This window comes from Ranitomeya imitator, chromosome 4 (assembly GCF_032444005.1).
Source record: "Ranitomeya imitator isolate aRanImi1 chromosome 4, aRanImi1.pri, whole genome shotgun sequence".
Classification (NCBI taxonomy): Eukaryota; Metazoa; Chordata; class Amphibia; order Anura; family Dendrobatidae; genus Ranitomeya; species Ranitomeya imitator.
Window position 1 is genome coordinate 148,473,354 of NC_091285.1, and position 24,354 is coordinate 148,497,707.

The window sequence follows — 24,354 nt, forward strand, 5'->3', positions numbered from 1 at the left end:
CTGAAGACAGCTATGCCTGCCTATTTAGTTCAGAATACTGTCTAACCTGTGAACAGTTTTATCCTCTGGTCAGCTGAGATTGGCGTTAGCTGCTTACCAGCTTTCCCTCTCTAACTGCGAGCCTTGGCGCCCTCTGTTGCCATCTGCGAGCCTTGGCGCCCTCTGTTGCTGCCTGCCAGCCTGGGTGCCCTCTGCTGCCGTCTGTGTGCCTGGGCGCCCTCTGTTGCCATCTGCGTGCCTTGGCGCCCTCTGTTGCCGTCTGCCAGCCTGGACACCCTCTGCTGCCGTCTGCGTGCCTGTGCGCCCTCTGTTGCCGTCTGCGTGCCTGGGCGCCCTCTGTTGCCATCTGCGTGCCTGGGCGCCGTCTGCCAGCCTGGGCGCCCTCTGTTGCCGTCTGCGTGCCTGGGCACCCTCTGTTGCCTTCTGTGTGCCTGGGCGCCCTCTGTTGCCGTCTGCCAGCCTGGGCGCCCTCTGTTGCCGTCTGCGTGCCTGGGCGCCCTCTGTTCCCGTCTGCCAGCCTGGGCGCCCTCTGTTGCCGTCTGCGTGCCTGTGCGCCCTCTGTTGCCGTCTGCGTGCCTGTGCGCCCTTTGTTGCTGTCTGCGTGCCTGGGTGCCCTCTGTTGCCGTCTGCGTGCCTGGGCGCCCTCTGTTGCCGTCTGCGTGCCTGGGCGCCCTCTGTTGCCGTCTGCGTGCCTGAGGGCCCTCTGTTGCCGTCTGCGTGCCTGAGGGCCCTCTGTTGCCGTCTGCATGCCTGAGGGCCCTCTGTTGCCGTCTGCGTGCCTGAGGGCCCTCTGTTGCCGTCTGCGTGCCTGGGCGCCCTCTGTTGCCGTCTGCGTGCCTGGGCGCCCTCTGTTGCCGTCTGCGTGCCTGGGCGCCCTCTGTTGCCGTCTGCGTGCCTGGGCGCCCTCTGTTGCCGTCTGCGTGCCTGGGCGCCTTCTGTTGCCGTCTGCGTGCCTGGGCGCCCTCTGTTGCCGTCTGCCAGCCTGGGCGCCCTCTGTTGCCGTCTGCGTGCCTGGGCGCCCTCTGTTGCCGTCTGCCAGCCTGGGCGCCCTCTGTTGCCGTCTGCGTGCCTGTGCGCCCTCTGTTGCCGTCTGCGTGCCTGTGCGCCCTTTGTTGCTGTCTGCGTGCCTGGGTGCCCTCTGTTGCCGTCTGCGTGCCTGGGCGCCCTCTGTTGCCGTCTGCGTGCCTGGGCGCCCTCTGTTGCCGTCTGCGTGCCTGGGCGCCCTCTGTTGCCGTCTGCCAGCTTGGGCGCCCTCTGTTGCCGTCTGCCAGCCTGGGCGCCCTCTATTGCCGTCTGCCAGCCTGGGTGCCCTCTTCTGCCGGCTGCGAGTCTGGGCTCCGTCTGCCGCCGGCTGCACAGCTGGGCTCACTCGGCTGCCGCGCTGGGCTCCCTCTGACACTAAAAACCAGTATCTCGAAACAAGGTGTAGTATTGATACACAAAGTACATTAGAATGTTGTAGGACTTTTAATTTGGGATTAGCCTTTATCTAAATGGAACCTCTTTAAAGGGTTTGTCCACCTGCAGATAGTGACTTTCAGATGTGCTCATGATCGGAGTATAAAGGGCTTGCTGATATACTTTTATAGTCTATGGCTTTGTTAAGAGAGCAGGGCTCCACCTCCTACGTAATGGAAGTTAACCCCACAGATCCAGTACTGGGGGAGAACATTATTTTAAATGGTTTCATGCTCGTGAATTGTAAGAGTGCAATGTTCTTTAATTTCCCCAGGTTCGGTTGGCGCCACAAACATGAACGAGCACAGCTCCCGCTCACACGCCATATTCACCATCACCATCGAGTGCAGTGAGAAAGGTGCCGACGGCAATATCCATGTGCGAATGGGGAAGCTGCATCTCGTAGACCTGGCGGTATGAATCTTTTTATTTCTTGGCTGGTTCTTCATTTTATTTTGTATGCTAAAATGTTCTTACGACATTATGGAATGGGGAATATAAAGATGGTCAATGTCTTCTTAATAAAGTCGGGCTCATGAAATGGCTAGTGCGTTGACTACCAAAACTGCATTGTATTTGGTGGATTTTGGGGCTGAAAAATGTTAAGAGATGACCACTAGCTGTGTCATTTCTGTCTTATTTTTCATCCACTGCCTGTTGTCAAGTGTAATCCAGCTGGGAGCCGAACCCGTATTACAGAAAGTGTGTGGCCGGTTCTTTTTCTCTCTGCTTACTGGAATAGCAGCGAGGCAGGCTTTCTGTTCAGGGCAGGCTTGTCATTGGATAATTCCCCCTTTAAATAAGAATTATATCTCATTAGTCTATACATATGTTGCTTTCCCAGGGCTCGGAAAGGCAAGCCAAGACTGGAGCAACCGGACAAAGACTGAAAGAAGCCACAAAAATCAACTTGTCCTTATCCACATTGGGTAATGTCATCTCTGCCTTGGTTGATGGAAAAAGCACTCACGTACCATACAGGAACTCCAAACTGACGCGACTACTTCAGGATTCTCTGGGGGGAAACTCCAAGACCATGATGGTAGGTGTCTTCTCCGCTACATACCTGAAACAAGGCGGACAAATCCCAGGCTTCTAGGGAGGATTCTGCAGTCTAACTATACATTTATTCCACTGAATACATCTCCTATAGGGCAGACCTCTGTTTTGTTATTTACTATATTACTATATAAGTAAATGAGCAATACTGAAATGCGTGAGCTCGGCCATTTGCAGATCTTACACAGAGTATTGACTCATGTCCTGGCCTTCTTATGGGTGAACGAGGAGTGACTTGGCGAGCAGCATACAAGCACTGGAGTCTATCATCTGAGGACCATGGGGAGATGATGGAAGCGGTTTATAACTGCTCCTGTCTTCTCTTCATCAGTCAGCATAATGCCCAATGAACGCTGTGTCGAGAATAGAGGAATGGGTGCTGACTGCAATATTTTCTGATCTCTTGAAGGATGTTTTATGTAACATAATGAAAAAACTATTCCCTGGATTTGTCACTTACTCCGCAACAGGCTTTAATTTCAATACAATTTTTAATTGCTGTTTTTTTGTAATGGGCTGTTTGTTAGCCCACGTTCAGGGAAAATTCCGCTTTTTGGCTACACCGCAGAGCTGATATGTCTCCTAAGATTCTGTTATATTGCTCTGTCTAGACCCAGATTAAGTGCTGTGTATACAGCGAACAGGAAGGCAGAGAGAGTTTACCATCATCTATCTTCTCTATGGGGAGTCTGGCTGTGTCTGACAGCAGACTCCTGCAACCTCTGACTCTGACTCGGTTTTCTTGCAGAGTTCTATGCAGTTCACTTCACCATTTGGGATGTTGGTAAAGTGTTAGAAAATAATTAACTAGACTTTGCTTGCTAGAAAAAGTTCATAGTCCACCATTTTTGTTGAGAAACTGTAACTACACAGTTGGCCACTAGATGCAGCTAGTGGCCAGGTTAATCTTAAAAATACATGGCATGTCTGTGACTTCAGGCAACCCCCATTGTATGGGCAAAGTTCGCTTTATATTTCAATTTTCACGTTTCTAAGTGCTTTCTCTGCATATTCCCATGAGTGGATCAAATCCAAAATCCATGCATGGAACAGTCCTGCCTTATAATGGGCCTGTGCCTTCGTAGTCACAAGCTTCGAAATCCTGCGGATGCTCGTGAACACTGCGACTTCAGACATGTGCAGAAAAACTTAGGAAAGATGACAATTCTGATATACTTTGCTTCTGCAATGTCAAAGGGTTCCTGACAATTTTGGCCAAAAGTACAGAGTTACTAATATATGTGTGTTACATTACAGTGTATAGCCAAATAAAATAAACAAGTCAATGTATTCATATTTTTTTAACAATTTTTTTTTGTTTGTTTTTTTAACCTCCTTCCGTTTTCAGTGTGCAAACATTGGCCCAGCGGACTACAATTACGATGAAACGATCAGCACTCTGCGTTACGCCAACAGAGCGAAAAATATCAAGAATAAAGCCAGAATTAACGAGGATCCCAAAGACGCACTTTTGCGTCAATTTCAGAAAGAAATCGAAGAGCTTAAAAAGAAACTTGAAGAAGGTAATAAGTAAATGGCTATCTGATAATTTCTCCTAAATATGTGGCAACCCGTACTCATGGGGATGCAATGTGTTCATTTAGGAGAGGAAATCTCTGGCTCTGATGACAGCGGTACAGATGATGACGACGATGAGGATGGAGAGATTGGGGAAGATGGAGAAAAGAGGAAAAGACGAAGAGGTAAGATCTCACATCCATGTGTAACCCTTATCACTGTTAAATCCGCTAATTATATAACGAAACTGCAGCCGGCTCTTTACTCACCGGTAGGAGCACCGGCTGGAAGCATTGGCCGTATCTTTTCCTCCCAGAGGCTTTCCTTGGAAGCTCTAATGATTTTTAATGATTTGTTTATGAATTGCTCTCCACCACTATGTAAAAAAAAAAATGGAATGTTTTAACCCTGCTGTTGTCTTCGGTCTGGGGAGACCGATTTTGAACTTTGGTATTTTTTGGGGTGTTCAAGATGCGGTTCTGAAACTTGTGGTTGATTGACTTAAATGAGGATGGGTCGGTCGGCCACGGGTTTCAGAGCCGCATCTTGAACATTTTAAAGAATATTGAAGTTCAAGGTCGGTCGTTTTTGACCGAAGACAACAGCAGGGTTAAAAATATGATATTGACCTATGATATACTAGTGATGCCTTGTTTCCCCGACTGTCTCTTCCGGCTGGATGGATATGTGATTGCTGCTGCCAATCGCTGGTCACATTGGTGACACGTTGGTCACCACTCTGTCCAGTAAATGTCTGCAGTGGTCACGTGTCCGTATGACCACAACGGGATCTACAGACGCTGGCTCTGAAATCCAGATCTGGTTCTATGAACATGACTGATACAATTAATCACTGCCAGTAATTGCCTGCAGTGGTCAAATCCCGTTGGAAGCAGGACCGGCAGACTACCTGGGAGGAGTATGGTGCAGGATTGGTAGGTGTGTCTTTAAAATTTAAAGGGGCTTCCCTTTTTTTTTAGAAAAAGTTCAGCATGGTGTAACAAACAAAAAGTGATAATACGTTATATATGCTGGACATTTTCTTTAAAAAAACAAAATTGGGATGCACAGCCCCTTGTAAATGATTCATTCTCATGTTTCTTCATGAAGTGGGAAAGGTGTCAGTGCCCTACATATAACAGTACCAGGGGAACCATCATGAGGTCAGGCTCCATTGGGAGTTATTAGTAATAGCTGCGTCATGTTGTAACCTCTGTACTGCTTTATTGATAAGTCGGGTCCCATTAACATGGCAGGTGGAGTGCACAGCTACCTGCGTGCATGCTTGCACCCTAGATCGGAGTAGTAAAGATTACCATGGAATTGTATTGGATCTTTACAATATACAAAGATCTACATGACGTTTACATTGGACTTGTCACCCAGACAGAAGTAGCCAATTTTTGCTCTAATTTCATTCCCGTTGCCCTCCGACCTCTGAGTATTTGTTTTTTTTTTTTTATTTATTTTTTTTTAAATATTCCATACAGTCTTGGAGAGCGGGACCTTTTTATTTAGTGCTAATTGTTCTAGTATTTTCCACAGAGGTGTGGCTCCCAAGATTCTTTACACGGTAATCACCATGTGCGCTCCTCCCCTTGGTAAATACCATAAAAATTAGCGCCAAATAGAAACACCCATATCTCCTGAACCGTAAGGTGGATCAAACATAAAAAAAAAATGCTGAGAAAAGCAGCGGGAATAAAATGAGGGCTAAAACTGGCCACACTTGCCCTTGGGACAGATCCTCTTTAACCCCTTAACCAGAGCTTTTTTGGTTTTGCGTTTTTGTTTTTTGCTCCCTTTTTTCCCAGAGCCATAACTTTTTTTCTTTTTCCATCAATATGGTCATGTGAGGGCTTATTTTTTCGCGGGACGAGTTGTACTTTTGAATGACACCATTGGTTTTACCATGTCATGTACTAGAAAACAGGGAACAAAATTCCAAGTGCGGTGAAATTGCAAAAAAAAAAGTGCAATCCCACACTTGTTTTTTGTTTGGCTTTTTTGCTAGGTTCATTAAATGCTAAAACTGACCTGCCATTATGATTCTCCAGGTCATTACGAGTTCATAGACACCAAATATGTCTAGGTTCTCTTTTATCTAAGTAATGAAAAAAATTCCAAACTTTTCTTTAAAAAAAAAAAAAAAAATTGCGCAATTTTCCGATACCTGTAGCGTGTCTATTTTTCATGATCTCGGGTTGGGTGAGGGCTTATTTTTTGCGTGCCGAGCTGACGTTTTTATTGATACCATTTTAGTGTAGATGCGATCTTTTGATCGCCTGTTATTGCGGATATACCAAATATGTGTAGGTTTGATTTTTTATTTTGAATGGGGCAAAAAGGGGGTGATTTAAACTTCTATATTTTTTTTTTTTCATATTTTTAAAAACATTTTTTATTTTGGCATGCTTCAATAGCCTCCATGGGAGACTAGAAGCTGGCACAACTCGATCGCCTCTGCTACGTAGGAGCGGTGCTCAGATCGTCCCTATGGAGTAGAATTACTGCATTGCTATGAGCGCCGACCACTGGGTGGCGCTCATAGTAATCTGACATCAACAACCATAGATGTCTCAACCATCGACGCACCGCTGACCCCCCGATCATGTGATGGGGGGTCAGCAGTGCGCGCATTACCAGCCCGATGGCCGGAAGCGCTTGTTAATGACGCTGTCTGAGTTTGACAGCAGCATTTAACTAGTTAATAGGCGCCGGGGGTGGATCGCGATTCCACCCGTGCCTATTACAGGTACATGTCAGCTGTTGAAAACAGCTGACATTTCGCAGCTTTTGAGATGGGCTCACCGCCGGAGCCCACATCAAAGCGGGGGTTCTGCCATCAGACGTACTATCCCGTCCAAAGTCAGAAAGAGGTTAAAGGGGTTGTCCAGTCCAAATGGATAAATCTGCAGTCACTCTGCATGACCTATGAATGCCCCCAGCGCATGCACTGTGTGCTGCAAGGATTCACCGGTTTCTTAGCCGGGATCGGAGGGTATGTATGAGATATACGTACTGCCGGCCAGAGCCCGTCTAGTGGGTGTGGCCTCACGCCATATGCTTGTATTGAGCGCGGCTGTGCTCTGACAAGTGGGCGTGTCTGACTGGCCGGGAGCATGTATAACACATAGGAATTGCTCCGAGAGATTGTGACAGAGTGATTGCAGACTTACCGATTTGGACCGGACAACCCCTTTAGAACCGTAAGATGAGCAAAACTACATTTCTCGACAGTGACATGAGATGACTATGACAGCCCCCCAGTGATGTTAGCAAACCCCATAAATAATCTGATAATTCTAGACATGCTGCAGATATTAAATGTATACGTATAAAAGTAGCTACCACAACAATAATCCAACTTTATTATAGTATTAATTACATGATTAAACCCAATAAAAAATACTGTGAATTAACAAAACTCAAAGGGGGAGTATGTGTAAGTATTGTTCATACATGGTAATAATGCTCAGATATCAAAGGCTCCGTTTGTTAAAAATATACTGTGGATGTTAATCGTTAAGCACTTCCTCAATGGTGCATAAGGTACTTGGAAAAAAAAAAAGTATCCATGCATTCAAGGAAGCCTAAAAAATGTGTGCTAAGTGCTTACATGTATAAAGTACAAAAGATGCAAGGAATACAAGTTCCACAATGGCAGCTTAGTAATAACTCCCTACATATGGATCATATTTTCCATCAAATCAGGCACCGAAGGCTGACAGGCAAAGTAGATAAGTTTCTGATAATTACCTCCTGTATGCGCCCAACACGCCTTATGAAGAAATGACCCTGCAATAGAAGAAATACACAACCAATTCTGTAGAGAAAAGCCCTACAAAATGCTGTTCAGGCCACGTTCACACTATCCGTATTTGTAAGCCAGAAACAGGAGTGGGACAGATGAAAAGCTTAATATCATTTATCACCCACTCCTGGTTTTGGCTTCTAAATACTGATGTAAAATACTGACCGAATACTGATGGTGTGAACGGGGCCTCACAGTATGTTACTGTTTTGGGAAATCTTCAGGCGTTTCAGGTTTAGTACAGGCAAATCTTACATGTATGCTACTTTTCATGATTCTTAATTTTCTGTTGCGGAGATGAAAATTGCAGATTTTTTTACAGTGCATTCATACCTGGTACTTGTAGGTTAAATTCCCATGATGAGCTTTTGCTGCTGGGTATTTTGGCTGCACAAAGGAAAATGCAGCATCTTCCAGTTCCATATTTTTTTGCTTTTTTTACGCAGTGTAAGCTGACCTCTGGTGCGTGTTGGAGATCTACAGCATGTCAATCTCTTTTGCAGGTACACCGAGTTTCATGTGCAGATCTTCCTCATAGATTTGCATTAGATCCCCAATTGTAACGCACTTACACTGCAGAAGGAGTGTATCAATCAAATTGTCAAAGCCTAATACCAGGAAGTATCAAAAGACAAACCAGCTTTTTTTTTTTTTTTTAAACGCACCATTTCAAAAAGAGATGAAAACGTCCAGCGTCAAAAACACAATAAAAACGCAGGTTAAAATAGTGAGAAAAATGTAAGTAACCAAAATTAGCCGCAGAGAGTCTGCTACGTCAAAAACTCACCAGACTGTGAGAACGTAGCCTCCTAGTCAATGTTGAGTGCCTGAAACCTCAGAGGGGGGCCTAATTTGGGGATCATTATAGAAATCATTTATATAGGGATCATTTATTATCATTATAGAAATCTGCTCCGACCAAGTAAAGAAGCTTTCTCTGTAATGGCGCTGATAAATGCTCCCTGGTGTATCGTAAGATATTGCAACATCTGCGCACATTTCCATAAAAAATGGATTTTATGACAATGTTTAATCTTCTCTTGGTTTTAATGGTTTATACAAAAATAATAGGTTGTTTTATGAAGGAGAAATGGACATAGTTAAAGGGAACCTGTCACCCCCAAAATGGAAGTTGAGCTAAGCCCACCGGCATCAGGGACTTATCTACAGCATTCTGTAATGCTGTAGATAAGCCCTCGATGTATCCGTCCTCTTCTTGTATTCAGGCTGCGGCTCCGGCGTACTGATTTGCCCTGTTGAGGGCAGAGCAAAGTACTGCAGTGCGCAGGCGCCGGGAAAGGTCAGAGGCCCAGCACCTGCGCACTGCAGTACTTTGCTCTGCCCTCAACAGGGCAAATCAGTACACCTGTGCAGGAGCCGCACACGTGAGGACGTCATCGTAAGAAGATGGGAGGCCCCCGGACCGCGACACCCATCGGATCGGACCGCCCCTGGGTGAGTATAATCTAACCTCTTTTTCTCATCTTTCAGGTAACATCGGGGGCTTATCTACAGCATTACAGAATGCATTACAGAATGCTGTAGATAAGCCCCTGATGACGGTGGGCTTAGCTCAACTTCGATTTTGGGGGTGACAGGTTCCCTTTAAGGGAGATCTGGAGATGTGTTGTGTGTGAGTGCCTCGCGTTCTTTGTAAGCCCTAATGGTTCCCATGTAATACGACATTGCCTCTGCAGTGGATAGCCGGTACAGACAACTCATTTGAAGGTTAACAATGAATAGTGTCATGCTAATAACACGAGCTGCTTGATAAAACCTTCTTGTTTTGGAATAATGCCTTGCTGATCGATATTCTCTTCTCTCACATCAATGGGGTTGACTAATCTTCAAAAGCGCGTACCTCCCCTGCCTCCTGCTTTGCTCGTTGGGGTTCGGTGCCCTTCTGCTTGATTGACTTTTCCCACTTCTGACTCGAACCGCTCACTCTCCAATTCTGCAAGCAGAGGCAGCTTTGCCTCTACTGTATCAGAGGAGCAATGTGTCAGTGAAGCTAGCCGCCTCCAGGTATCTAGGCAGCCTCTGAGCAGCTTTTACAAGCACTGTAGCAGAGAGCTTGTAAGTACTGCCCCTTTTGTACCTCCAAGAGGATCTAATAACAAGCTGACTTCCAGAATAAATATTTTTCTGCTTTATTATGAAGAGTTTGGCCCGCCCGTGTGATGCTCAGTTTGACCTCATTCAATTAATTTAATGTAAATCTCAACAGTCTAAAAAGGACCTATAACCAAAGCGTGTGCACCGCGCAAGTGACCCGACTCTGATGCACTAAAACAGTCCCCAATTGTCATTTAGTTGTGAGATCCCATTGACCGTACACCCTGGGTGGCAGTAGAATGCATTTGTGGTTTTTCTACCTGTAATGTAAATCCCTTATTTTTTACTACTTTGGGGTAAGTACTAGTGATAAGCAAACATCATCGTGTGCTGTGCGAGTGACTACAGCCGCTAGACGTGCAGCCACTGCTCAGACATGTAGAGATGAGCAGATCTTTTCGGAAACGATCGCCAAACATAAATTCTGCACAAAATCTGGCACATTCAGACTAAGTTCGCTCATCTCTAGTAGTAGACTCCATCTGAGTTTTGGCCTCCTCTAGGCATACACTCCTGACAACCGCGCTATCAACCATTACAGTCTATGGCTCTTTGGCGCGTGCGTCCAATCCCCGTTTTGTGGGCGGGGGAGGAGGAGGTTGTGTTTGGACGTATTCCCTGACTGGACCCAAGAGCGCCCCAACACGGAGAAGGGTTTAAGTACTGAGGAAACAGCACCAACACTTTAAAAAGGGCGACCGTCCACCTGATTGTGAATAGATTGTCAGCATTGTGAAAAGTCTAATAATGGTATAAAAATCCAAACCTATAGTTATAAAAAATAACAGGAAGGAAGGTAATCCTGATTATTTACTTCATCAATAAAACCAGTATGTATGAGCAGATCTGGTACTGGGACTGTCTTGGTGGTATCTAGCACATGGCTATGAGCTTCAATGTTGTCCAGTAGTTATTGACACTGTTACACAGTAGTCTGTGATTATTTGCTCTGTTTTATAACTTTATTGTGATTTGTAAATATTGACATTAATGTGATTTGTTTTCCTTCCTGTCACATTTTCTGTGTTAACTATATTTTGCTTTTTATACCAATACTAGCTGAAGAGCCCGGCGTTGCCTGGGCATAGTAACTAACTGTGGTTATTTATCACAAATTATAATGATTATATTGCACATAAAAACATTTCACATCATATATTCAACACTACAGATTTGCAACACAAATTAACTAAAAGATTATCCAAGTATTGACAGTATTTTATTTGTTTGGTGCCGTTACTCCGGCCCCTGCCTGTGGTGACCCCTCCAACCCTGGTCCCTGGCTGCTGTGACCCCTCAAACCCCAGCCGTCACCAGTGGTGACCCCTCCAATCCCTGGCCCTGCTTGTGGTGACCCCTCAGTACACGGTGTCGCCCCCGTCTCGCTGCTGTGCTCGGCACCGCTGGGTAAGGGAATGTCCCGGGTCTCATGTTTCCCCTCCTGGACACAATGCTGCGGTTGCCATTACCGTGGTCTGCACATGCACACACAGCGGGTGGAGGACACCGAGCTGTGGCTCCGTCTCACACTGTTTACAGGGTCGGTGTATTGGGGTCAGATGAGGCGGTGTGTGCGGATGTCACTTATTTCCTCCGCCCTCCCCTGGTGACTTCCCTCGCACCTCCTCCTCCCGGCACCTGCTCTCAGGGTCCCTCTGTTCTCTGTCCCTTTGTCAGCAGCCTCTGGCCACAGTGCCGCAGATGGGAATGAAGTGTAAAATGGTAAATGGCCAGGTGGCTAGAACTAGGAACGATAATGGGGCACTGACTTGCTAAGGGAGCATTTTGCCCGTCACCTATATGGGTCATTGTAGAACCAAAATAATTTGCACACTATACAGAACACATTGACATGCCGCCGTGTGAGGCACAGGCATCATCGTGACTTGGCTGGTGCGACAGCAGAAGTTTAGGATGAGTGAACTATGGGTATATGTGCTTAAGATGATACAATGTTGGAACGAATGGGCAAAAAGTATACAGGTGTATGTATGGACAGACAGCATATACACTCACCAACAAAAAAAACTATGGAAATCACAGGCTATGTAGACATGTTAATTATATCCAATAGTGCTCGGATATCGTGTTATCTGAGCATGCTCGAGTGCTTTCCGAGTATCTTGGGCGTGCTCACATAATATGTTCAAGTCCCCGTGGCTGCATCATTCGTGGCTGTCTAACAGCTCTGAATCATGCATCCGCTGTGACTTGAACATATTATTCTAACACGCGTGAGATATGCTGAAAACACTCGAGCATGCTCAGATAACACTAATCACTATTATCTAACTAATAAAAAAATGGAAACAAAATTTTCAAAACACCTTGATGTTTTTTTTCAGTATCGAGCATGAGCGCCACACTGAGAAATACACGCATTTGCATGCATTGACATTGAGGTTATTATTGGTTGTCTCAGAAATGCTGCATTTCAACAAATCATCAAAAACCTCTGCTGGCAGCTTCCTTTGCAATTGCTGACCATGATGTCCCCGATTTGCTTAATGGGAGCCAAGTCTGGAGACGTTGCAAGCCATGGTTTCTCATTTATGCCACACAGGCTGCTCCCAGCAGCACAAGCACAACAGACCCTGGTCATTTGCGTGCCCATGTGCATTCTGTGTGGCAGATTATTCCATATACAACTATTGAAAGTTCCGGCATTTGTGTGCATGACAGTCGTACTCGATACTGAAAAAAATCGAGATGTTTTCCAAATCTATTTTTCCATCTCATTAACATGTCTGTGGATCGTGTGACTTTCATAATGCCATGACTTTTTGTTCTTCATGTTGTGTTTTCAATTTCGGGGAGTTTGTTGTTGAATACTAGCTTCTTCCATTTTCTCGCTCTAGGTCTCTTGTTTCTGCGTTTTGCCTGTCTTCATGACTTCTTCTGGGGCCATCTCTTTTTTTCCAGGCAGTAGCAGCAGTAGCAGCTCAGACTCCACAGTGATAGAGAGACCAGTGGATCAGTACTTGCCTAGTGAGTGGCAGCTTGTGAGCCATCGCTTTCCTTTGCCCTGTGCATCCCATTGAGTTGCTGCACTGCTGCCTGCATCTGACGCAATACATAGGAGTGGGAACCCTAATGCATGCCGTCATCTCGCACCCACTTGTTTCACATCCAGTTCTAAATGCTGCGCTGCTAAATCAACTAACAAATACCTCGTCTCTGCTGTATGTGGATTTCCCTATAAAGCTTCAGTTTACCCTTCGAACACAATTTCCAGTATGTCTCTAAATGCTAATATGTACATAGAAAGTTGAGCGATGACTTTCCATCTGGAAAAGTTTTGCAGCATGTGAATGAGATTTCATCCCTATGTCTGGTGCTCTACATGCAACCATGCAAAATAATTCCGAGCCATAGTCTGGATATGCTATTGCTATGTCACGGATACCCAATTATATCCACCAACAATAAAGTGAATTATAAGAAAGGGTGGATGAATGCCAGCTGCCAAAAACTGAACCCAAAATTAAATAAATTTGCATTACAGCAAAATGGCAACCTGCAACTTGAACCCTATTATCCTGGGAAACACCCCTGAAAGCTCAGACCATGGTTTAGTTCTTGATGGACCAGCCAAGTTTCAGCCATTATTAATGATCTTATTCTGTTATCTTAGGCTGCCGTCACACTAGCAGTATTTGGTCAGTATGTTACATCAGTATTTGTAAGCCAAAACCAGGAGTGGAACAATTAGAGGAAAAGTATAATAGAAACATATGCACCACTTCTGTATTTATCACCTACTCCACTCATTGGCCTACAAAGTTGACTCAGTGATTTTCAAATTGATCCACAGAGCGTGACCAGACGGAGACGTGTGTCTCTGTTTGGGGGGATCGAGCAGATCTCTAAGCCCCGTTTATTGTGTCGCACTTTTCATATTCTTAGAAGTTATACTTCAACCAATCAACATAAGAACACGCTCACAGTTCTTAACCTATAAGAATGCAGGAACAGCCTGAACGTCAAGGTCTTCGTAGAACAATAAACCTTCATTCTCATGCCCTGTTCAAACTAGAACAATCAAGGTCTCATAACAACTATGAACTTTTACCTAGTAACAGAACTTATCTCAAAACAGCAAGATGGAGTCGAAAAGCACAAAATGAAGCCAGCTTTAATTTTTCTTAGTTTAACCCTTCACAGTGTCATCAGCTGTATAGAGGGGTTACCAGTCCCTGTAATCCTGTCTCTGTCATGGAGCGCTGCTGAAAACTCTTCCTGAGGGACAGTAAAATAAAGACAGTAAAAAATTGCAAGGTTACTAATTTTTGTTTTTAATGAAGATTGTAAAATTAAGTTTACATTTTTGCGTTTTTATTTTCATTTTCCACCTTATCTCATGATGGGCAGACAAGAAACGTTCTCATTTATGGAGATCACACCTCAGCAGTAACTATCACCATCATCATGGTTGGTCGGAAACTCTGTCCAAGGATTAGATTCCGGCTTTTGGGTGCAATTACTTACAATACTGCAGGAATTTTTATAATTTTTCACACCGTCTGTTACTGTCCTGGAAGTATAATCCAGTTGCATATTTGCTTGCCAACACAAAAGTAGATCCTTGCCAAAAGCAGTGTTTATGGGCTTTCTTTTTTATTTTTTGCAAGATACAAATAATATTGAGTAATGTAACTTTCTGCTTTTTTTCCTCTCTTCATCGCCAATGCTGCCTATCTGCGATGTAATTGCAACTGCTACTTAATGCAAGAACAAGCAGGTTGGTGTAATGGGTTTGTGCTCAGTAGTTTTGCGGTGAAATCTAGAAGACAAGATAAGTCTTCATTTTTGGCTCCTACCTGGTCCTTTGGCATCATGCTGTATTACCTCATGTGTAGTAGTTATAGCATTGTTCCCCAATGTCTTCTACAGGCACAGTCAGGGGATAGAGGGGCAAATGCCCTCTGGGCTGGTCCCTCTACTACTGATTCGGGCTGCCCAGTGTCTTCTATAGGTACAGTCAGGGTGCTGGGCCAGGGGGCAGAGGGGCAAATGCCCCCCCGGTCTGGTTTCTCAGCTACTGATTCAGGCCGCCCAGTGTCTTCCATAGGTACAGTCGGGCGGGCTGGGCCATGGGGCAGAGGGGCAAATGCCCCCCCCCCCCCCCCAACCCCTCGGGCTGGTCCCTCAGCTACTGATTCAGGCCGCCCAGTGCCTTCCATAGGTACAGTCGGGCGGGCTGGGCCTGGGGGGCAGAGGGGTAAATGCCCCCTGGGCTGGTCCCTCTACTACTGGTCCGGGCCGCCCAGTGTCTTCTATAGGTACAGTCGGGCAGGCTTTGGCAGAGGGGCAAAACCCCCCCCAGGTTAGTCCCTCAGCTACTGATTTGAGCCAACCAGTGTCTTTTATAAGCACAGTTGGGCGGGCTGGGCCGAGGGGCAAATGCCCCCCAGGCTGGTCACTCGGCTACTGATTCGGGCCAACCAGTGTCTTCTATAAGCATAGTCGGGCGGGCTGTGCCGGGGGGGGGCAAAGGGGCAAATGCCCCCCCCCCCCCTGGCCGGTCCTTCAGCTACTTATTCGGGCCGCCCAGTGTCTTCTGTAGACGAGATGTGTGATGTTTTATGCTAACTAAACTGTACTAGAATAGGTGATGGCTTGTGTGTTTTATTCAGTCGCAATCAAAATTATTCAACCCGCACTGCGCATTAGGTTTATTAGAAAAAGGCAAACCAACTCTCTGCTGTTTATAAGAACAATTTCAATATCTCAACACAACCAATGCAACAAATAGTAATAGCCCAAAATGTCTCTCTTAATGACGTGTGCATTCTCAGAATGGTTCCACGCCTTCATAATAAGCATCTTCAGTACTTACAGGGGTTGTCCGGCCTCAATTGAGAAGTCTGCGGTCACTCTGTCATTCTGGCACTACACTCGAGGCATTTTATGTTTCATTTGGAGAAACCACTTGTTCTATTAGTTGTGTTGATCTTGTTTTATCAGTTTATTGTAAAAAAAAAAAAAAAAAAGTTTGTATGTTTTGCAAATAAAGGTGATCTACGGTAGGGTTAAATAATTCTGATTGAATCTTCATACATTGTATTAAATGGGTACGCATTTCAATACAAGACTTGTTTGGATATATCCCAACCCACATGAGGGTGGTTCTCTCTTGATAAGCAGGAAAACCTTTTTATGAATCCATGTGTCCTGTTTCCATTCGTTCCATAGGCAAGAAGAAGGTCTCCCCAGATAAAATGGCAGAGATGCAAGCTCGGATTGACGAAGAGAGGAAGGCGCTCGAAGCAAAGCTTGACATGGAAGAAGAAGAACGGAATAAAGCTAGAGCGGAGCTTGAGAAAAGGGAGAAAGATCTATTTAAGGCCCAGTAAGTGTGACGCAGGCAATGCTCCTCAGCCAGGGCGTCAAGGTATGGGCAGAGACCCTTATTCCATTAATGCATCACTTACAGCAAAGCTCGGATGTTAAGCTATGTATAACCGGCCCACACCACAGCTTTCTGTATACATTGTATAGTGACAGTAAGATGCTAATCAGTGCCAGCAGTGTGATTGGACTAGGAGGCACGAGACACCTAGTCGTGTAGTGATAATCTGCTGATAAAATGCTGATTGTATTGAAACTGTAAAAAACCGCCCAGTAATTGACATATTCCTGTAATCCGTCTCTCTTCAATTACATCATGGTGCTCTCAGATTACTTAGCAAAAACCTGCTGACGAATTCCTGATTCCCTTTAATCCATTAATTTCAGTTTGTTTACTTTTGGGAAATTCTAACATAACCCGTGTTCTCTCATACAAACTTTTTTTCCCCTCTTTGGTGGATAGAGTGGTGCGATAACACTTGGTAAAAATAACGTAAAAAAATAGAATCCTTACATTTTTTATTTTTCTTTTTTAGCAACAAAAGTCAGTTGAGGAATGAATGGAAAGAGATATCACAGTTACGGTTCTGCCCCTCATTTCAGGCGTCAGAATGAAAACCACGTGGTTGCAAGGCTGTAGTTTTCTTCTAGCACCCCCACCCAGTGCCTATAGGAGTCAGCACGTTCCTGTGCCGCGAATGTTAGGCACTGTTTTATAAAGCAACACGATCATTCTTTCCAGTCGGGTATGAGATTGTAGCCTATTGCCACATTGTGCTGGTAACTTCTTAAAGCTTCCTTCAAAATGTTTTGGCAGCAATTTTTATTGTCTCGATTGTAAAAAAAAAAAAATAATAATAATTTTATGCATAATTATAAGCATTTTTATGCACAGTTTTTCATGTGATTTACTTTCATATAGTGAAGCTCATGAGAAAACACATAAAAAATAGTATCTGGCTGCAACATTTTTGTAGCCCCCACATTGTATGATGGCTCCCTCACTATATGTTCGCTGCCACAGTAGTCCCTAAATTGTATGATAGACTCCACAGTAGTCCAAACGGTATATTGGCCCCCATAGTAGCCACAACTCTGTGGGAGGGCCCCTTTATTAACTTCAACTTTGTAGGAAGGACTCCTTAGTAACCCCAACCCTGTATCATGGCCTCCTTAGTAGCCCTCACTCTGTATGAGAGCCCACTTAGTAACCCCAACACTGCATCATGACCCATTTAGTAGCCCAATGCTGTAAGATGGCCCCCTTTAGTAGCCCACACTGAATCATAGACCCCTTAGTAAGTAACTAACGCTCACTCTGTATGTGGGCCCACTTAGTAGCTTCCACTATATGTGAGGGCCTGCTTAGTAACCCCCATTCTATATGATGGCCCCTTTAGTTGGCCCTACTATTTTTGTGGGCCCCCTTAGTAGCCCCTACTATGTGTGTGGGCCCCCTTAGCAGCCTCCACACTATTACGATAGACCCCTTAGTAGTCTCCGTACATAATGACACAGTATTTTCTTAAAATACAAAAAACAAACATCACATACTCTCCTAAACTCAGCAAGTCCATCAGACAGTGGCAGATCCCGGGCAGACTAACGCAGTGATGTCATCACGTCGCTCCGCCCTGGCCCCTACTGTTCTACAGGCCTCTGGCCTATTGCAATATGCGGCCCACAGAACAGAGTCCTTAAACTAAAATTAAAGTAGCACTCCCATCAAAGGTTTTATCCTCTTAATATGTTGAAGTTATCATATTATATAGCACTGTTTTATTTACAATTGCTCATTTTGCCCTTCTACCCAGCTAATTCTTCTCTTTTTCCATTAGGTCTGTGACATCCCATGATTAAAAACTGACTAGATGAGTCCTAAGCTCTGTGTAGAAACAGGAGGTCAATTTTCCCTGCATGACTCCGCAAAAGTCCCTGGTAGGGAGTGGAGTGGAGCAGATGGGTCAGGCGTTGGAGGATAATGTTTTTTGCAGGGACAAGAGACTTCCTGTTTTTACACAGAGCAGAGAAAAGAGAAGAATTGGCTGGGTAGAAAGGCAAAATGAGCAATTGTAAGTGCACAGTAGTGTATCTACTATATAATTGTCTAAGGGTCACTTCCGTCTTTCTGTCTGTCTGTCCTTCTGTCACGGATATTCATTGGTCGTGGCCTCTGTCTGTCATGGAATCCAAGTCGCTGATTGGTCTCGCCAGCTGCCTGTCATGGCTGCCGTGACCAATCAGCGACGGCCACAGTCCGATTAGTCCCTCCCTACTCCCCTGCATTCAGTGCCTGGCGCCCGCTCCATACTCCCCGCAGTCAGTGCCCGCTCCATACTCCCCACAGTCAGTGCCCGGCACCCGCTCCATACTCCCCGCTGTAAGCGCCCGCTCCATACTCCCCTCCAGTCACCGCTCACACAGGGTTAATGCCAGCAGTAACGGACCGCGTTATGCCGCGGGTAACTCACTCCGTTACCGCCGCAATTAACCATGAGTGACCAAGTTTTTACTATTGATGCTACCTATGCAGCATCAATAGTAAAAAGATCTAATGTTTAAAAATAATAAAAAAACAAAAAATCTGCTATTCTCACCTTCCGAAGTCCGACGATGCGCTCCCGCCAGCTTCCGTTCCCAAAGATGCATTGCGAAATTACCCAGAAGACTTAGCGGTCTCACGAGACCGCTAAGTGATCTGGGTAATTTCGCAATGCATCCTGGGAACGCAAGATAGCGGCAACCACGCGCATCGCCAGAGGTTCGCTGGATCCCGCCGGGTGCGTATATTACTAACTATTTTTTATTTTAATAATTTTTTTAACAGGGATATGGTTCCCACACTGCTAAATACTACGTGGGCTGTGTTAGATACCGCGTGGCTGCTATACACTACCTGGCCAGAGTTAGATACTATGTGGGCTGTGTTCTATACTGCGTGGGTTGTGCTATATATTATGTTGCCAGTGTTATATACTGCGTGGGCTGCGTTATATACTACATGGCTGCTATATACTATGTGGGCAGTGTTATATACTACGTGGCCGTGGCTGTGTTCTATACTGCGTGCTATATACTATGTGGGCTGTGCTATGTATTACGTGGGCTGTGTTATATATTACGTGACCAGTGTTACATACTACGTGGGCTGTGTTATATACTGCATGGCTGCTATATACTGTGTGGGCTGTGTTATATACTACGTGAGCTGTGTTATTTACTGCGTGGCCTATATAAACGCATCGGGTATTTTACAATATGTATGTATGTACAGTATATAGCAGCCACATGGTATATGCCACAGGCCACGTAGTACTCCTATATGCTACGTGGCCGGTGCTATATACTATGTGGCTGCTATATACATACATATTCTAGAATACCCGATGTGTTAGAATCTGGCCACCATCTAGTAATATAATGATCGCAGTATATTATGAAGATACAAACTATGATGGGAGTGCTTCTGTAAAGGCAATTCACTGAAAGGGACATCAAATCCCCAAAAATATTCCTGAGATAAAAAAAAAAAAAGACCATGCTTATGAATACCTGATCACATTACTATTGATTAAAGAAGTTGTCCACTACATGGACAACTTCTTCTCATTCCCCATGCTTAGCCCCCACAAAATAATCAAGCCTATACTCATCTCCCGTGTTGGCGCCGTTCCTGCGGTGTCGGCGCCGCTCTCCCCGGGGCTCTCATGCGGTATTGTGACACGTGATGCTGGTGCCCATTGAGTTTAGGCTTTATTATTTTATCGGGGCCAAACATTTTGATCAAGAAGGGATTGTCCTAGTAGTGTTCTGTGACTGCAGTGGTCCATTAATAGGGGCATTTTATGTGGCTTTGCGGTATTTTAATATAAACCTAATATAATATATAATTCATTAATAAAAGCCTAAACCACAGCACTAAAAAATGAATAGGCAAGTATTGACACTTTAATTTCATGAAAACAACTCTTTCCACATCACTTCGGCTACTCGTCATTTCTTATCCTATCAGTAAGGCTGGTTTCACACTTGTGTTGAGGAGGGCTGCGGATGGCCGCTTATTTCCTCCGTTAAGCCCCACCCACTGCCACACCTCTTCTAATCAGCTCCGCCTATGTCTGCATGCTCCCTGCCTACCTATCTTTAACATTGGGTACACAGGCCATGTGGATGTATGCGGATGCGTCCACATGCATCGTTTTGACGCGCCCGCCGACCGCAACAAAATGCAACATGTTGCGTTCGGCGCAGCGTCAAAGCATGCAGACGTAGGCGGAGCTGAGTGGAAGAGGTGCGGCAGTGGGTGGGGCTTAACAGAGGGAGTGCGCAGCCCTCCGCACTCTGACCAACGCAAATGTGAAACCAGCCTAAGATCATTTTTGGTGGTTTGCTATGCATATTTTACAAATATTTGTGGTTATGCCAGGCCTTTCATTCTGTGCTGTTTAATATGTATTTTTATTTGCAAGGTGTAATGACCAGTTCCACCACAATACCTAAGCTCCTTCCCATAGTTGTTTGCACAGTGGTTCTTTACTGTGATGGTGACTGGGTATGCTGGAAGCAGAATGTAATTTTTGCCTTTCTCTTGTAGACAGGAACATCAGTCGCTCCTTGAGAAGCTGTCCGCTTTGGAGAAAAAGGTCATTGTTGGAGGAGTAGATTTGCTGGCCAAGGCCGAGGAACAGGAGAAACTTTTGGACGAATCAAACCAGGAGCTCGAAGTGCGGAGAAGGCGGGCAGAGAAACTGCGGAGGGAGTTGGAGGAGAAGGAGGTTGGTGGTAGAAAACTCTGGGATTGCATCCACAATAATGATTTTTCTTTTTACGATGGGCCATTATAAGCTCGTCTAGCATCCAAGTAACACAAGGATTTGTCACCCCCCATACATGTGTCTAAAATGGTTCCTTGTAAATCTTTTCTTTTTTTTTATAGCAAGAGCGGCTGGATATTGAGGAGAAATACACAAGTTTACAGGAGGAGGCACAGGGTAAAACCAAAAAACTGAAGAAAGTATGGACTATGCTCATGGCGGCGAAGTCTGAGGTTTGTCATACAGTCACCTTACACCTGAATATATTGCCAGGCTACAGTGCTATCTCCATCATTGTAATTCAATGTTGAGCAGGTCCTTATTAATGGACTATGAGATGTTACATTTTTAACAGCTTTGCATAGCATGTTAGTGGGATCAAAATGTCTAATGTCTAGGAACAAGTGTTAATATGCAAATTTCCTCTTCGGAGAACCAGGCTCCACCTTTTGGATGTAGCAATGCTAAAAGTCAATATCGACCCCCTTATAGGGCCTTGCCACGTGTCGTGAGAAAAGATTCCAAACCAGACATTCCATGGTCAGACACGTGTTTCAGGGTGTTTGCCACTCATCAGTGCAAAGCAAGAGGCTGGGTGAGAGGTTCTGACATTCGTTTTAACAGTTAAAATTTCTCCTTGTGGGGAGTGCCATATTAAATTCGAAGAAGAGCATTGCATTCCTTCTATGTCTTCTTACGCTTACTTGGCACTTTCTACAAAGACAAACTGTTCCCCTAAGAAACTTAGATGAACACAGAATATAAAAATCACCAATACTCAAACTTTATCCTAGAAATTCCATCTTTCATCCAGTGTGGGTGTGAAATACTGAACACATTCTGTACGTGGCAGGTGCCGGATTTATTATACCTGGTTGCTGCCTGTAATGACAACAATGTGAGCTGTCTCCGATCGCTGCCGTATAATCATTTGCCTTATACATAAGCACCTTGCTTTTCTCCCCTCGATGAGATTGAAGGGTGCCTCTTGGTTACCATCATGGCTACCGGGGGCATATATAGGGCCACTTAACACTTGTGATGGCTAAAAAATAAATTAACGTTAATTTTAAAAAAAAGTGTTTCAGTTTAGATGTGCTCTCTTTTCCCAATTTAAAAATAAAAAAAATAACCAAATTTAGAATCCATTGTGTCTGCAAAAGTCTGATCCAGAAAAATATAAAATTTGCTTTTTTTTTTTATTGTAAAATTTTTTTACATTTTTCAGTCATCTTACATTCCCCCCAAAAAATCATCCAATGTACTAGAGTAAAAAAAAAAAAAAACTACAGCTCAAAAAGGAAAAAAATTATGGGTCTCAGTAAATCAGAAGTCATTTTTTTACACCTCTAAAAAAAAAAATGTTGTCATAGTTGTACTGACCTGAAGAATTATATTGCCAGGTAATTGTTAGCACACAACGTACCCCATCAAAATGAAACCCAAAGAGGGAATTTTCATTGTCCAAAGAGAATGTTCATATTTTTAATGCCCACTTTTTGGTCAATGAAAATACAAACATTCTCATTTTCCATTTTTGGAAGAAGCCTTTCGTATTCTGAATGCCAGACAGTACTACGGTAGATTATCATCAGACCCTTTGCAGGATCATTCTATTTAGTACAGTGAGGTTATAAGGTCTTACAGTATGCAGAATTCCTTGATTTGTTTTTTTTTTAACAGTTCATCGGAGAGGGTTCTGAAGCTTAAAGGACATCTGTCAGTAGGACCAAACCTTCTTAGCCATCTATATGGACATGCAGGGCATAGGAAGCTGAACAAAATGACACCTTGATATCTGTGATCCTATGTCTTATTCCAGAGAAATTCATTTTTTTCCTTATATGAGCTTAAAGACTATGGGCCAGACACTGATCTCCCTGAGAATCTGCCTCTAGAGCTTATTTTAAATACCGTATATACTCATGTATAAGCCGAGTTTTTCAGCACATTTTTGTGTGCTGAAAACGTCTCCCACGGCTTATACACGAGTCGCGGTACAGAAAACTGTCGGGGGAGGGTGGGCGGCGGAGCAGCGGGTGCCAGGAGCCGGCACACACATCATACTCGCCTACCTGAGCGTCCTCGGTGCTGGCACTGCATCTCGTTCCGGCCGCCGGCGCCTGCCTGCAGCTCTTCCTGTGCTCAGCGGTCACGTGGCACCGCTCATTAAGGTGATGAATATGGACGCATCTCCACTCCCATAGGGGTGGAGCGCATATTCACCTAGCCAAATCAATTTGCGTTGATGAGGGGCAATACGCTGAAACACTATCTGCAAATTGAGATTCTGGGTTGGCTTTTGTCATAAGTCATATGGCATGGCTCGTTAACGGGTTGATATTGACTTCTAGAATTGCTGCTTCCAATAGGTGGCACTAGAGTTGAAGTCTTCTTCCCCTTTGAAGAGGCTATTTGCATATTTAAATTCCCAGAGGACCGTGCATGGTGTAGAAGTCTCCTCACTCTGACACGCAAAGCCTAGCTTGTCACTCTACACAACGAGAAACGTTACCCCTTAGATTTCATATCACACTAGTAACACACCCTTCTACGTGGATTTCTCTGGAATAAGACGTTGGATCACAGATATCCAGGTATCATGGTATTCAGCTTCCTATGACCTACATGCCCCTATAGATGGTTAAGGAGGGATCCCTTTAAAAGGAACCAGTCTGCAGGTTTATCTTAAGGAGTTAATGATTTAGCTGTGCAGGTGCTTCTTCGCCAATTAAAATGATACGGTTCCTATACTAGATTTTTCATGACTGTAAGATCAGATCTCTACAAAAAATGTATCTTCTTTATATTGGGGGACAAGTGCCTACGCAGACATACCACTAGTTCCATATGTAATAATGTGCAGACGGCTTCCCTTTTAATCAGAGAAAATAAGCTGACCACTGGGCCGGCTGCAAAGTCCTGTGAAAAAGAGTTCTTGTATGGAGACCTTTTTATGCTTTGAAAAATAAAGGAGTTAGATATAAATGAAACTCTTGTTCCGGTCCATGAGAAATGAGCTTGATTTCTTCAAAAGTCTGATTAGGATCTAACACGAACTGATTTTACAAAATACCAATAGGCAATGGGATCCTTGTGTGCTCGCAGACCATAGGAAACCACATTGTGTTGCAGAAAGTTGATGTCATCAAGTATCTGTCAAGTAATGTCAGAAGGTATTCACATGATAACTGGTGATGGCCTGCGCTGCCAATGGACATCTGT

At 44.6% G+C, this 24,354-nt stretch overlaps 1 protein-coding gene across 2 annotated transcripts in view; it reads left to right on the forward strand.

The window, feature by feature from the left end:
* KIF3A (kinesin family member 3A) overlaps positions 1 to 24,354 on the forward strand; it is a 66,275-nt gene that overhangs the window by 14,352 nt on the left and 27,569 nt on the right. The window contains exons 6-13 of one of the 2 annotated variants that reach the window (XM_069764017.1): positions 1,733 to 1,872; positions 2,303 to 2,500; positions 3,866 to 4,040; positions 4,122 to 4,220; positions 12,887 to 12,952; positions 16,160 to 16,316; positions 20,910 to 21,090; positions 21,252 to 21,362. In XM_069764017.1, the coding sequence (XP_069620118.1) occupies positions 1,733 to 1,872; positions 2,303 to 2,500; positions 3,866 to 4,040; positions 4,122 to 4,220; positions 12,887 to 12,952; positions 16,160 to 16,316; positions 20,910 to 21,090; positions 21,252 to 21,362 (1,127 nt within the window). The remainder of the gene's footprint in view (positions 1 to 1,732; positions 1,873 to 2,302; positions 2,501 to 3,865; positions 4,041 to 4,121; positions 4,221 to 12,886; positions 12,953 to 16,159; positions 16,317 to 20,909; positions 21,091 to 21,251; positions 21,363 to 24,354) is intronic. The other variant, XM_069764018.1, reaches the window with a different exon arrangement.